At 43.4% G+C, this 15,000-nt stretch overlaps 1 protein-coding gene across 1 annotated transcript in view; it reads right to left on the reverse strand.

Moving 5' to 3' along the window:
• Positions 1-6,262: 6,262 nt before the first annotated feature.
• The window catches only part of LOC308160399 (histone deacetylase 7-like), a gene marked incomplete at both ends in the record, with an annotated part of 57,359 nt that continues 48,621 nt past the window's right edge, over positions 6,263-15,000 (reverse strand). Inside the window, 4 exons of the mRNA XM_080534313.1 lie at positions 6,263-6,417; positions 8,860-8,944; positions 9,235-9,368; positions 14,644-14,762. Of these exons, the coding sequence (XP_080390439.1) occupies positions 6,263-6,417; positions 8,860-8,944; positions 9,235-9,368; positions 14,644-14,762 (493 nt within the window). The remainder of the gene's footprint in view (positions 6,418-8,859; positions 8,945-9,234; positions 9,369-14,643; positions 14,763-15,000) is intronic.

Consider the following 15,000-nt stretch of genomic DNA (forward strand, 5'->3'; position numbering starts at 1 on the left):
GCAAATAAGTCTGTTCCAGGAGCTGTGGGCTTCTGATCAACTCATCTTTATTTTTAGGAGTTTGAACTTTGAGCCGAGGTTAGTGCAGGTGCTGAATATGTGTGCTAGGTTGAGGCTGGACTAGAAGTTGTAGCAGTGATGTACCTAAAGAGCCTCTGGTGGAATAACTTAGGGTTTGACACGTATGCAGGAACAGAGAATAGCCCGAAGGGCAGTGTGTATAATAAACCAAACAGGCCTAGAACATTGTGGTCTAGAACGCCTCGTACAATCAAAAGCATGGCCCATCACGACAGTATCCCATTCGGTGGCAGACTAGAAGTAAACAAAAACATACTACAGTGCATTATCCATGTTTCAAGATGTTTTGTGAGCTACTATTTTAATATTTTCGGGAGGTTACATTACATTGCATAATGTGCATGTTTGTTCCTACACTGTAAACTAACCTGATTTGAATTTCCATTTCAGTAACTATCTAGGGAGAGGTAGAAACTAATGCCAATGCGGCTCTGGTTGATACTATTGTTGGTATGCCCAAATCCAGGCAGGAGAGTGGTGGGATATAATGTTCTGTTCTTTTGTCCAAAGTGACGCTGTAAAAGATCACTGCTTGTTTTTTGTGCTGCTAAAACAAACCTTTGTTTTGTACATCAGAAAACATGCATCTCCTGGCAATTTGTGCATTATGGCGTAATCACAAACATCTGAAGGAAGAACACCCACAGACTCACATGCTAACGTAACTGGACACAGGTCTCACTCTCTCATTTCCCTCTTCTTTTTTTCTCTCAGCGTGGAAAGACACTGTAATTAGAGACAATTGAGAAAACTCAATTTTAAATATTTGCTTGTAAAACAAGAGAAAGAGCAGAAGTTAAGAGCTAGTTAGTCTTCAGGGAAGATAACTTGCACCTACACACATCAGAGACTGCATTCTGGCTTTCCACTCAGAGATATAAGAAAATATACGTACAAATGAACCATTTTCTCAGTAAAAAAACAAACAAAACATTTGTTTCCTGTGTCAGACATGTTGTTGAAATGTAATGAGGTGTTGAATGTTACTCTCAGTGGCGGAAAACAACGATGAGAATTGACAGTGTTTCTCCTCTCTCTGACAGAATCTGGACGACTGGACGTACAACTCTTCACCAAACAAGGAGATCTGTTCCCAGACCAGAGATACTTCCACCAAAACATACACATCCCTTCCTCCAGCAAACACCTATCCCTTTTTCTCTTAAATCCCTGGCCCGAATGAACATGGGCAGTGGACTGGATGCTTCAATTTAAGGACAGATATGCCATTGAAGCCTGGCAATAACATGTGTACAGCCTGTGTACGGCCTACACTCTTAAACTTTGGACACTTTGGAACCCACGTGAGAATGCATAAGGTCCACATGATAGACTTTTTGCATGTGCAGAACTTCCTACATAATGACTTGAACAGCGTCTGAAAGACTGTCACTGAAAAAGAACTGAGGAAGCAAATAAAATGTCTGCTTTCAGGTTTGGTTGCCTTAGGCGTCTCGGCGATGACAACGATTTTTATACCACTTCAAAGAGGGAGATTCTTTGCCAATTGAACCCTGTGATGAGCGATGATGATAATGATGCCATAGAGACAGATAGCAGGCGGTCATAGCCAATGAATGTTTACAGCTAAGATGCTAATAAGCTAATAGTTTAAGCTCTTCAACCACCATTTTGTGGTAAAGAAGAGTTTTAAATATACCTGACTCAAATGTTCAGCTGTTGTAGTAACTCAACTGCTTTATTCCCGTGATGCCTGTGTATTTCTGATTTTATTATTTTCCTAAATAGCAAGTTGACTTAGCATATGCATACATTAATTGCTTATTCTGAAAGGTTAGCCTACACTTTACGCAAATTGCCTTATATCAGAGTGACTACAGTATTATGCAATAACTTATGCAGGTATCCTGTAAAGTGACACATACTGACAGTTCTAGAAACAATGTTCTAATTGCATATACAAGATACTGTAATGAGAGAAAATATAGCTTGAATGCTGTAAATGTAGTCACTCCTTCAACAGGTTTGGAATTTAAGATATTAGGTATTAGGTAAATACGACAATACACTATCAGTTTTTATTTTTGAGAGATATTGTATGTATTGGAAATTTAAAGCAGCACCATACTTTTGTAATTGAGACAAATTCCATTTGAGTTGCTACTGGTTACTGGTAATTAGTGGGACTAGCATTTGGAATTACCGTCCTCTACAAATCAATGCTGTTGGATTTCCCCATGTGCTCATCCGTAGGTTCATTACATGAACTCCTGTGGATAATAAATGCTGTTTTGTTCAGATTTTCTTTGAAGTAGTTTGATCAAGCCACATTTGCAGATCATTTAAAAATTTATGTCTTTTAAAATTTCTCCGCAGCATTGGATAAATATAAATATAATGAACTATATTAAATTAAATTTCTATGGTTAGCAGATATATATATTATGAACTATGGTTAACTGAATTATTTCATTATTCAAGTTTCCTACATAAATTGCAATATATTTTGTAGTGGACAAATCAAGACACTCAGTTATATGCAGTATTGTCTATTGATATATAAAACAAATACATCTCTAAATTTGGATTACCTGAGTAGCAAAATAGCTTTAAGCTATACTATATGGTATAAAAGCAACGTAATGATGTGTTATGAGTTAAGTGCCTTATATTTTAAATAAATCATTAAAAAAAACACAATCATTGAGCAAATACCACTTCCCTTTTATTAAGGAAAATACTAAAACCGTGAACAGAACAGAACATAACAGAAGAAAATACTAAGAGTTATTCACTGTACAAGTACAAAGAACAAACCATAAGACAACCATATCTAACCTCTACTTGGCTTGTTTTATACTTTTTTATAAATCAAAATCCAGTTCATTAAGGCTACCTTTCCACAGGTTTGTCTTTACCTTTCCACAGGTTTGTCAGCACAACTCAAGGCACATTATGAGGATGTCTGTATTTTGGTCTCAGTAGCTATCTACAGAATCAATTAGAGATTACACAATCAATAAAACACAATCAATGAGCATAAACTCATGTAAGACAAAGAGCTTGTTGACACAAAGTATGACATGAACTTCATCAGAACAAAAGTAAAAGCAGAATAAAACAGAAACTAAAACCCTTCCGATGGACTGTACTAATACTAACAACGCTGCCAGGTACAGTGGAGATCCACGGCGGCCATGTTGGTCCACAAACCTAACTGTAATCACATTAAATGTATTTATTTGAAGATGATCTCCTTTTCACTGTCGTTACAATATCAGACATGGTTTGTATCATACAGGCTTTGTAGGTTCTAATAAAAAAGCATTGTTATTAGAACAAGGTTTTGGTTACATATACTGTAGAGCATTGTGAACTACTTTATCAGTAGAACAAGAAATGATACATTTGTCTGTAGCACCATCTGATTATCTTCCAACATCAAACACAAGGCACTGCAAAGACATGAAAAGGTTTCACAGACAAACAAACAGACACAGATATTAAATCATAATGTCACCGAAAGCGGTGACAAGAAATGTAAAGGAGTTGTTTAAAAAAATCCTTCTGTGCCTCTGCTGATATTTAGCTGCAAGCTTCAATCATGAACCGTGAGACTCTTTGATGTTGTTTGAAGAGGGCATACCAGTCCACCGCTAGCATACGGTTCTCATAAGCTTTGGTTTGTCTTAACCTGTGTCCAATTGCACTATATGGATAACTACTGTAGCTCAACATGCTAACTCCTCTGTTTGAACTGCTCAATCTACAACTGCAGTTTGGTCCAGGAACAATAATCCATTATCTTTCTTCTTTTTTTTCTTTCTTTTTTTCGTAAAAAGAGTGGCACAACATCAGATGAGAACAAACGCTTGTTCACTTGTCTTTCTTATTATTGAAAAAAATAACTATCAAGAAATTACAGCCCACCACAATATACAAAACACAGCAGGAGTGTTCGTCCATAGGTTAAAACACTGGTCTCTGTTGACTAACGCACAACAGTAAAAAGGCCTGGTCAGAGAGGAATAACAAAGGAGGAGATTGGTCAGAATGCTTTTAGCTAAGAAGTAAATCCTAACAAGTCCTTCATTAAGACATTTTAAGTGCATATAGTTTTGGATTGAAATTTGTGTTAGAATAACTTCATTCTTATGTGCCGTCCATAGTTTAAGGTCTACAGTGACCTACTGTCATTTAAAACGGGGCAACAGCTCAGATGTTTTGGTAATCTGCCTCGAATTCAGCCTCTTTGGTTGGTCGTCTCACCCTCATGATGAGGGGACGTACATACACTGATTTGCATATAATCACAATGTGTGTGTGTGTGTGTGTGTGTGTGTGTGTGTGTGAGTGTGTGCGTGTGTGTGTGTGTGTGTGTGTGACTATTAAGGCATCAAGACATTGGTCAGTGTTTCATGACAAAAAACACACTGAACACCGCATATCGACATATTTTGACATTTCACAAAACAGTCCAAACAATCAGTGAATATTCATCGTCAGCTTTGAAACAGAAGTCAAATAAGTTTTATCGTCAACCCCGAGACAGCTTGACAACGGTCTCCTAGGTGACGCTGCTCTCCTTGTCCACAGTGCAAAGAAAACACCGTTCCTGAAGGCCTTCACACCCCATAAATACAAAACGATATCATCGAAATGAGACGCGTTGAAGTGTCCCCGATGTAAGTGCAGTCGATGTATCTGTTCTCCTTCATGTGACTTCCTGTTGTGGAAGACTTCCTACTTCCTGTGTGACTCAGCTCTGTAAGCCTGGCGGTGTGCCACGGTGACCAATGAACCTGCCGGAGGCTCCGGTCGTCCTGTTCTCCAAGGCCGGTCTGTTCAAGTCACGTCATGCTACGTCAAGTCATAACCTCCCAGTGGTGTTTGAGAGTGGTCTGGAGAAAATAGAAGGTCCTTCGTTTCTCTATAGCGATCCTTTCTTCTCTGTGTTCTCAGAGTTCAATGTCATAGTTGCACGTAGCACAGAGGGAAAAGCAGGAGCGGCGTTGTGTTTTGAACACACGTTTGCCTGTCTCTGTCCAAACCAGTTTTTTTCTCAATGTGTGTGTTCCGGGTTGAGGCAGATGAGTCGTAGTAGTACTGTGTTCTGAATGAGTGGATGAGGCAAACGCTGGTCAGTTGGACTATAGTGGTCACAGTGAAACCCGTAAGCTACAGGCAATGGAGTGGATCAAATCAGAAGATGCAGTTGGTCAATTTGATCACAGTATTTGTGTTTGTGTGTGTGTGTGTGTCTGCATTCAGAAGTGTATGTGTGTGTGTGTGTGTGTGTGTGTGTGTGTTTGTGTGAGTATATGTGTGTGTGTGTGTGTGTGTTTATGTGTGTTTATGTGTGTGTGTGTGTGTGTGTGTGTGGTGCACAGTCTTCCCTACATAGAGTCATTTTCTCCCTCCATGAGTTCATCTGTATGTCTCCTGCAGATGGAAGGATAGAGAGAGGAGAGAATGGAAGAGAATATGTTTCTGTAGGCCTCAAACAAATAAACATATAGTATCATATCATCTCCAGAAATATAGTGAAGAAATTTGACACAGCACAAAACGACAAACGACAATTCCACTATTTCCTTGTGGTAGACTCAATCAAGTATTTCAAATACAATTTGAACCCAGGAATGTTTATTGTCATACGACATTGTGTCAGTAGTGTTACCTGTCTGTGTGTCCATTGTGGTCCATTGTGTCAGTAGTGTTACCTGTCTGTGGTGAGGTGTCAGTAGTGTTACCTGTCTGTGGTGAGGTGTCAGTAGTGTTACCTGTCTGTGGTGAGGTGTCAGTAGTGTTACCTGTCTGTAGTGCGGTGTCAGTAGTGTTACCTGTCTGTGTGTACATTGTGTCAGTAGTGTTACCTGTCTGTGTGTCCATTGTGTCAGTAGTGTTACCTGTCTGTGGGTACATTGTGTCAGTAGTGTTACCTGTCTGTGGGTACATTGTGTCAGTAGTGTTACCTGTCTGTGTGTCCATTGTGTCAGTAGTGTTACCTGTCTGTGTGTACATTGTGTCAGTAGTGTTACCTGTCTGTGGTGAGGTGTCAGTAGTGTTAACTGTCTGTGTGTCCATTGTGTCAGTAGTGTTACCTGTCTGTGGTAAGGTGTCAGTAGTGTTAACTGTCTGTGGTGAGGTGTCAGTAGTGTTACCTGTCTGTGGTGAGGTGTCAGTAGTGTTAACTGTCTGTGGTGAGGTGTCAGTAGTGTTACCTGTCTGTGGTGAGGTGTCCCATAGAGAGAGAGGCCAGGGCTGACACCGCACCGCTCTCCACAGAGTCCCGCCTCACACAGCGCCTCTGGGCCTGCTGGTGGGACAGGTCTGCTGTGTGGGCCAGCACCCTCACTGACTGCCAGTACTCACCTGGGAGAGGGAGAGAGAAGGTTGGTTGATAACTAGATTTTTTGATATAGTATATGATATTTACATCTAAAGTGTCTTAGTGAGTGTATACATTTTTATATACGGTCCCAGTGGGAACCAATCGGACATTGTAAGCATTACTAACGCCATGCTCTACCAACTGAGTCACACAGGACCACAGGACCACTTCTGGAAGGTTCTGGTTTTTGTATTCTTCAAATGTTCTAACTGTATGTAAGTCTTCAGCAATACGTGTGTGTGTGTGTGTGTGTGTGTGTGTGTGTGTGTGTGTGTGTGTGTGTGTGTGTGTGTGTGTGTGTGGTCATCAGGAAGTCTGAAACAACTATTCAAATGCATTTCACCATCTCTCCTTGTGCAACATATTTGCCAAACAAGGGGGGGGGGGGGTTCCCCACAGCATACTGGACACTTTCAAAGTGAAAGAATAATTTCAAAATGTCATATAATGAATGAAAAGAGAAGACCTGTATGAAGAAGCATTTACTCCCCTCCCTGTGGCAGGGCTCAAATGAGCATTTCTTCGTCAATATGTTGAATTGAGTCAATTCAGTGCAATGATAATAGTTCAACCCTTTTTTTATTAATAAACTTGTCTTTGTATTGTCTCTCGTTTCAATAGATATAAATGATACACTCTGTTGATCAGGTTGTCAATACAAACTGAACAGAACTGCTCAGGAATGCTAGGCTGAGGCCTGGGGAGTTACAAGCCCACACAATGGGACATCATTCCAGTCACTATTGGTCCATATAAACGAATGGATTTTTAAATATTTTTAAATCTATTTTAAATTCAACAAAAAAAGCAAAAAAAGAGGCTGTCCCTTGTGAAGAATAGTGGTACCTGCATCATATTATTGGTTTAGATTTAAAACATTTGATTTAGAAATGTGCTGAGTTGGTATTGACAGCCTAATCAAAACATTGTGTAACTGATTCATTTTAAAATCATAATTAAGATATATTCTTTTACGAAATCACACAAACTACTATACTTGCAGAGGACTTATCTTAACGTAGTGTAGATCAGTAGGAACATCCCAGCTGAATGTATGTCAGTTTCAGACTCAGAGTAACAAACTGCCAAACTGAATTCCTTTATGTATCTTCTCAAGGTTTCTTAGTCTAGGACATGCGTGTGTCTCTTGACACATGGAGGAAAGGACATCAATCATTGGAGTATGAGTAAGAGTGTGTGTGTGTGTGTGTGTGTGTGTGTGTATGAGGACCTTAGTGTGTACAGTATGTGAGTGTGTCTGATGATGTGAGTGTGTGTGTGTGTGTGTGTGTGTGTGTGTGTGTGTTCCAACTATGAATCCCGCATATATTTCACCCTCTGCCTAAATGAAGGGCTTAACATTCCTGTGGCTTTGCAAATATTTTTAATTAATCTAATTGGATTGGGCTAAAACATTTGTGTGCAATCAGGAGGGGATGTTGTGGAGGTCGTGTGCCAGAGAAGTGTTTGAAGATAATTGGAGCCAGGAAGGCAGTGGCTTGTGTGTGTGTGTGTGTGTATGTGTGTGTGCATGTGCGTGTGAGTGTGTGTGTGTGTGTGTGTGTGTGTGTGTGTGTGTGCATGTGTGTGTGCGTGTGCATGTGCATGGGTGTGTGCGTGCGTGTGTGCATGTGTGTGTGCGTGTGCATGTGCATTTGTGTGTGTGTGCGTGCGTGTGTGTGCGTGCGTGCATGCGTGGGTGCGTGTGTGTGTGCGTGCGTGCGTGCGTGTGTGTGTGCGTGTGTGCGTGTATGTGAGTGCGTGTGTGCGTGTGTGCGTGCGTGTGTGCGTGCGTGTGTGCTTGTGTGTGCGCGTGCGTGTGTGTGTGTGTGTGTGTAAGGGATGGGACAGACAGACAGACAGAGAGGTGGTCAGAGAGAAACAACAGCACAAGGTCAACAGATGGAGCGATACTGTCGATGGAGGGAGAAAAAAGGGAGAAAGACAGAGAGATTGAAGTTCTAGAGATGGATGGAGTTGCAGAAAGAGAGGGGGAGGGAGGGGGGGCAGAGAAAAAAGACAATGGATGGAGAAAGAGAAGGACATATGTAGAGGATAATAGACAAGAGTGAGTAAACCAAAAGATAGGTATAGCAGGAACAGAGCAAATCATCCCTCTGCAGAAAAAGAAAGGGAGATAAAGGGAGAAAGAGGAAGAGAGAAAGAGAGAGAGAGACAGAGAGAGAGACAGAGAGAGAGAGAGAGACAGAGCGAGAGAGAGAGAGAGAGAGAGACAGAGAGAGAGAGACAGAGAGACAGAGAGAGAGAGAGACAGAGAGAGACAGAGAGAGAGAGAGACAGAGAGAGAGAGAGACAGAGAGAGAGAGAGACAGACAGAGAGAGAGAGACAGAGAGAGAGAGAGACAGAAAGAGACAGAGAGATAGAGAGAGAGAGAGCGCACTAGACAGTAGCAGACACTCACCCTGAGCCTGCAGGACTCTCTGGAGAGAGCGGACAGCGCTAGCACAGGGTCTCCTCTCCACCACGGCCTGAGACAGGGGCTGCACCTGAGGGGTGAACCCAAGACACAGACAGACAGACAGACAGGGGTTAAGAAGAGAGGGCACATGCACACACATACACACACACACAGACTCGCACACACACACACACACACACACACACACACACACACACACACACACACAGACTCGCACACACACACACACACACACACACACACACACACACACACACCCTTCTGTCACCTGTGTGCCCACCCTCCCTCCCTCCCGCCCTCCCGCCCTCCCGCCCTCCCACCCTCCCACCCTCCCACCCTCCCGCCCTCCCGCCTCACCTCCAGGCCCAGCAGGGCGCTGACGCAGGCCTCTGAGGCGTCACAGATGGCGGTCAGGTCGTGACCTCCCTCCAGCGCCAGGACCGCCCGGCCCCCCGCCAGCTCCATCAGCTGACGCGTGAGGAAGCCAAAACCTGAGGGGGAGATACAGGGACCATGGGGTTAGACCAGGGGCCTCATTAAAACAAAGGTATTTGAACGTCATCTTTAACTTGCACGTAAGCACATTTTTCTAAATGGACGCAAGCATTATTTATAAAACGGGCTGCGCTAAAATTGCGTACGTCTGTCGTACATACTTCCGTCTATAAATAACAACTATACTTGAAATTGAACGCAGTTGAATGAGCTTTGTATTTACGCCCTGTGATAGCGGCCTGTGACCACTCGGTGAGTTTCCCGTCTTTGAAAATGAGTCTATAGCCTCTTTCACACATAGTTCCCTGTAATTTCCATGGAATCCCAAGCTGTGCCAACCAGGCATTTTCGCTGTTCACACATGAGCCAAGTGCGCTCGCCAACTAAAGCACTTGATTACCCTTGATATAAACATACTTTTTTTTTGATTGATTGATTGAAAACCTTTATTGTCCCCATTGGGGAAATTTTGTTGTCAAACAGCTCAGTTAGGGCAGAAAACATTCAGTACAGAAAACAGAAAAACATTCAATAAAAAACATAAAACAGTGCAGGCTCAATAAGTAAAAAGTTCCAAAAGTTCCATCTCCAGGTCTCCCCCACCCTGCAGGGCCTGGTTGTAGAGTCGGAGTGCAGCTGGAATAAAGGACTGTCCAAATCTTTTTGTACTTTGACGGGGGAGAACAAATCTGTGGCTGAACTTGCTCCTCATCCCTGCCAGCTCGCAGTACATCGGGTGGGAGGGATTGGCCAGCATGGCCGCCAGTTTTTTCCCCATCCTCTGTTCTGCCACCACCTCTAGGCTGTCCAGCCCGGTCCCCACCACAGAGCTGGCCTTCTTCACCAGTTTGTTTAGCTTCGCAGCATCCCTGGCACAGATGTTTCCACCCCAGCAGGCCACGGCGAAGAACAGAACGCTGGCAACCACCGACTGGTAAAACATTTGCAGCAGCTTGTTGCAGACACCGAAAGACCTTAGCCTTCTCAGGAAAAACAGTCTGCTCTGCCCTTTCCTGAGAAGAGCCTCGGTGTTGTCAGTCCAGTCCAGTTTGTTATTAATTTGTACTCCCAGGTACCTGTAGGAGTCCACCCTCTCGACTTCCACCCCCTTGATGGTGATGGGGGCTGGGGTCCTTCTCTTCCTCCTAAAATCCACCACCAACTCCTTTGTTTTGCTGGTGTTAAGCAAAAGGTAGTTGGTGTCGCACCACTGCACGAAGCTCTCCACCAGGGCCGATAAAGTGCTTATGTGTGCTTATGTGCTTATGGACTATACTAGTCCATAAGCACAGTATGGGAGAACTTGGTGATAAGCATAATATGAGTTGACTCAATTAGACATAATATATTATGCGCTCTGCGCTGCGGGCTATGGTGTTTTTTGAAGGATTTTCTGTATGCCCATCCAGATCCATTGTGTATGTCAAAATGTACCCATATGATCGTAAATAACCTTATAACAGGGCTTATAATGTATATAAGACCTTTATCACGCCTCAATTTAGAATGATTAGGCCTACACCATACCTAATGGCATATAAAGGAAGACTGAAATAGAATCATAAACATCAGACTTTTTAAATCTTGAATTTAATAAATTTTCTCGGCTGATAACAACATCGTTAATTTTTTCAATTTTATTTTCATAGAATTTTCACTTCGCATGAATTACAGTAGGCCTAGGCATTAACGTGTTCGAGTGCGGCTCACATGCCTGTAATAACTCTGCATAACCAGTAGGTAATGTGCGTACGTCAAGTCAATACCTGACGTAGAGCTATGATCGTTTCCACGGTCAAATTGACTCACGTTGACATTTTATAAATCACTTTGACGTGGTTTTCTACGTACGTCATGGGTAAGATCAAAATGTATCCAAAGTACTTTCTATAAATGAGGCCCCAGGGAAGACTAACTAGAACAAACCTGAGGGGTTAGACCAGGGAAGACTAACTAGAACAACAGAGAACATCTTTATCGGTCCATGTCGCAACTGCATACAGTGCATTCGGAAAGTATTCAGACCCCTTCACTTTTACCATATTTTGTTGTGTTATAGACAAATGAAGTGTTACCATGGGAAGTGGGGCCAGGTGTTCTAGAGGTGACCATGCCTCTCTTCACCATGGTCTCCAAATCAGCTGAGAAGGGCAGGAATGGTGCGATGGGGAGAAGAGAGGGGAGAGTGACCCCACGACACTCCAATTACTCACTGTGTACATTAGGATGTCACTACCAACTCAGCAAATTTGAGCATTTTCTCTTGATCCTGACAAACTCCTCAGTCCCTGCCAGTGACAAATATACCCATAACTTGATGCAGCTCCACTATTCTTCACACAAGATGGTTCAGAAACTGCATTGCATGTGCTGGATTTGCACTAAACTTAATAATTTGTAGTAAAACCAAATAAACATAGTCACTTTCTTTGCTGTATCACTTGAATTCATTGTTGCAAACATAATTATGGATATGAGATTATGTTTCCATTAAGGGATTATTATTTTGGCCACTTGGTTATAGACTTATTTGATTGATTGAGATGATGTTGTCCCATTGGCTGTGCTTTTTCCTCTCCACCACTCAACTTTGAATGAATGAATGGTCTTTATTTAAATGAATGAATGGTCTTTATTTGTCATTGATATAGTACAGGTACCAAACAACGAAATTTGGGAGGGGGGGCTCCCCTGGTGCTAGGAAAGAAAAAAAAAAAAAAAAAAGGAGCTGGTTTACATAAATAAAGGCTATGTACACTATCCACTATACTATACTGTACAAATAAAACACTGTGCTGTACTCTATGCTATGCTATACCTATTCTAACATTTCCTATTCTCTGCAACCTTGTGTACCCTAGGGTTGTCATATTGCACATAGTGTTATTGCACATTCATTGCAAAGGCTTGCAGGCTTGAAATGTACACATTTGTGCCTCAGCACTACACCTGATTTTCAATCCAGCAGCTGCCATCAATCCGTCCAGACTGTCCAGGGCCCAGAACCTAGGTCTTTGCTGTGTTCAGGGCCTGGATGGCCCTGGGGTAGAAGCTGAGCTTCAGTCTGTTTGTCCTTGCGAACATGGTCCTGTACCGCCTGTTCGAGGGCAGCCGAGCAAAGTGTTCGTACCCAGGGTGGGATGGGTCTCTGGAGATCTTGGAGGCCTTCCTGAGGCAGCGTGTGTTGTACAGCTCTTCCAGAGAGGGGAGGGGGGCGCCGGTGATCTTCTGGGCCGTTCTCACGACTCTCTGTAGCGCATTCCTCTCTGCGGCTGTGCAGCTGGAGAACCAGTTGCAGATGCAGTAGGTGAGGATGCTCTCCACTGCGCAGCGGTAGAAGGCCACCAGCATCTCCTGTCTGATGTGGTCTTTCCTGAGGACTCTCAGGAAGAAGAGCCGCTGTTGTGCCTTCTTGATGATGGCTGCTGTGTTGTTCTTCCAGGACAGGTCATCCTGTATGTGCACCCCCAGGAATCGGAGGGTTGAGACTCTCTCCACGCTCCCTCCGTCGATGAGCAGGGGCTGGACCTCAGATTTTTTCCTCCTGAAGTCCACGATGATTTCCTGGGTCTTTGACTGGTTCAGCAGCAGGTTGTTAACCTTGCACAGCTTGCTCAGCTGCTCTACCTCATCCCTGTACGCCGCCTCGTCCCCCCCCGAGATGCAGCCCACCACGGTGGTGTCGTCTGCAAACTTTACGATGGAGTTGCTGGGGTGGACGGGGGTGAAGTCGTAGGTGTAGAGGTTGTAGAGGATGGGGCTTAGCACGCAGCCCTGGGGGGACCCAGTGCTGAGTCTGAGGGCTGTGGAGGTGTGGGAGCCCACCCGCACCCTCTGGGGGCGGTCGGACAGGAAGTCCTTGATCCATTCACATATAGAGTGTGATAGTCCCAGGTCTAGTAGTTTGGTCACTAGCCTGTCTGGAAGGATGGTGTTGAAGGCAGAGCTGAAGTCCACAAAGAGCAGTCTCGCGTAGCTGTTTCCCCTCTCCAGGAACTTTGTAGATTTGTGTAAGTCTCCCCAGGCCTCAGGGTAGCATTCCTGTACAGTTTTGTTTCTCTCCATTTGCTCAATTTATAATAACAACCTGATCCACACAGTGTGTAATTGATTCCTATGCAAATCAGAGACCCTATAAAAACAAAGATATTGATTCCAAAATTAACTATTGTCCTTGCATTAAGATGGACTCAATTCAACTTATTAACTGATTTGTTGATTTGTTTGTTGTATTGTGTGTGGATTGATGGCAAATCATTTGAATTTAATCCATTTTAAATTGAGGCTATAACACAACAAGATGTGGAAAAAGTGAAGGGGTCTGAATACATACTGTACACACAAATACTGTACATCTATCAGCCCCAGTTTTTTTCCTGTCAGCCCTGAGATTCGAACCAGCAATCTTCCAGTGACTTGGCCGCCTCTCCTCGAGAGTGTCTCCTCGAGAGTCTCTTGTATCTGAATGAGTGAGACAGAAGATTGTTTCGTTGCCACACAACTGAGTGCAGGGTGGGTTGGAAGTTCTGCGTCTGTATGGCTTTGAGAAGGAAGCTGTGGCCGACGCGGTCGGTCCCACCACCCAGCCATCTGAAGCGTCTGCCCTAGTCAGTCAGAGATCTACAGTCAGTCAGAGATCTACAGTCAGTCAGAGATCTACAGTCAGTCAGAGATCTATAGTCAGTCAGAGATCTACAGTCAGTCAGAGGTCTACAGACGTCCACAAACTCACATGGAGATTTTTGCGGGAGCCATATTGGTACTCGAAAGACAACTGACAAATGAGGAAGTCTTAGGAAGATTCCCAAAATTGGGAACTACGAAGTAGTTATTGGTGTATGTTTCTATCATATTATGACAGGAAAAACGGCAACATGCTTTAAAACAGTTTGACTGGGATAGCGATGCATTGAGAGAAGATTTCCATTCTGGACAAGACATTACCTGCCATTGTTGACTCAGATATTAGGAGTGGAATTTGATGGTCAGAGTCATGATGGTCAACAGAGTTTTAACTGTGACTCTTGACACTCCAAAGAGTAGAGAAACACCTATATTGGGGTCAACTCCCCACCTCTACTCCTAGGAGAATTCACAAATAGAAACTTGATTCACAAATTTCAATTGTGTCATTGTTATTGAAACCTAGGTGCCAAAATGGAAGATATAGTTAGCCAAACTCTCTCACTGTATCTCTCAGTAGTAACCACTGTGTGTGTGTGACAGCGTGTGTGTATCAGAGAGGAGCTGAGGGAGAGTTATTGAGCTTACACTTGGCTGACACTTTGTAACCCCCCAGAGGGGCAGGATGTCCCTCCACGGCATCGAAACCAGATGAGACCAGCACCACGTCAGGAGAAAACTCACGGGCTATGGGCATCACTACAGTCCTGCAGAGACAGGGGACAAAGAGAGAAATATTAAAGGTCTGGTGTCGTTTTACGCTTTAATGCCCTCTCTGGCTGCAATGAAAATGAAAAGCCTATACATGCTACATTTTTTGTTATAGCAGCAAACATGTGCATGTCCGTAAACACAGAAACAGAATGAGTAAAGGCTGGAGCTCGGACTCAACACGTTTAGAAAGCGCTTTCGGGAACCAAAAACAGAGCTATTCACTTAAGGGTC

This window comes from Nansenia antarctica, assembly GCF_963989245.1.
Source record: "Nansenia antarctica genome assembly, chromosome: 6".
Classification (NCBI taxonomy): Eukaryota; Metazoa; Chordata; class Actinopteri; order Argentiniformes; family Microstomatidae; genus Nansenia; species Nansenia antarctica.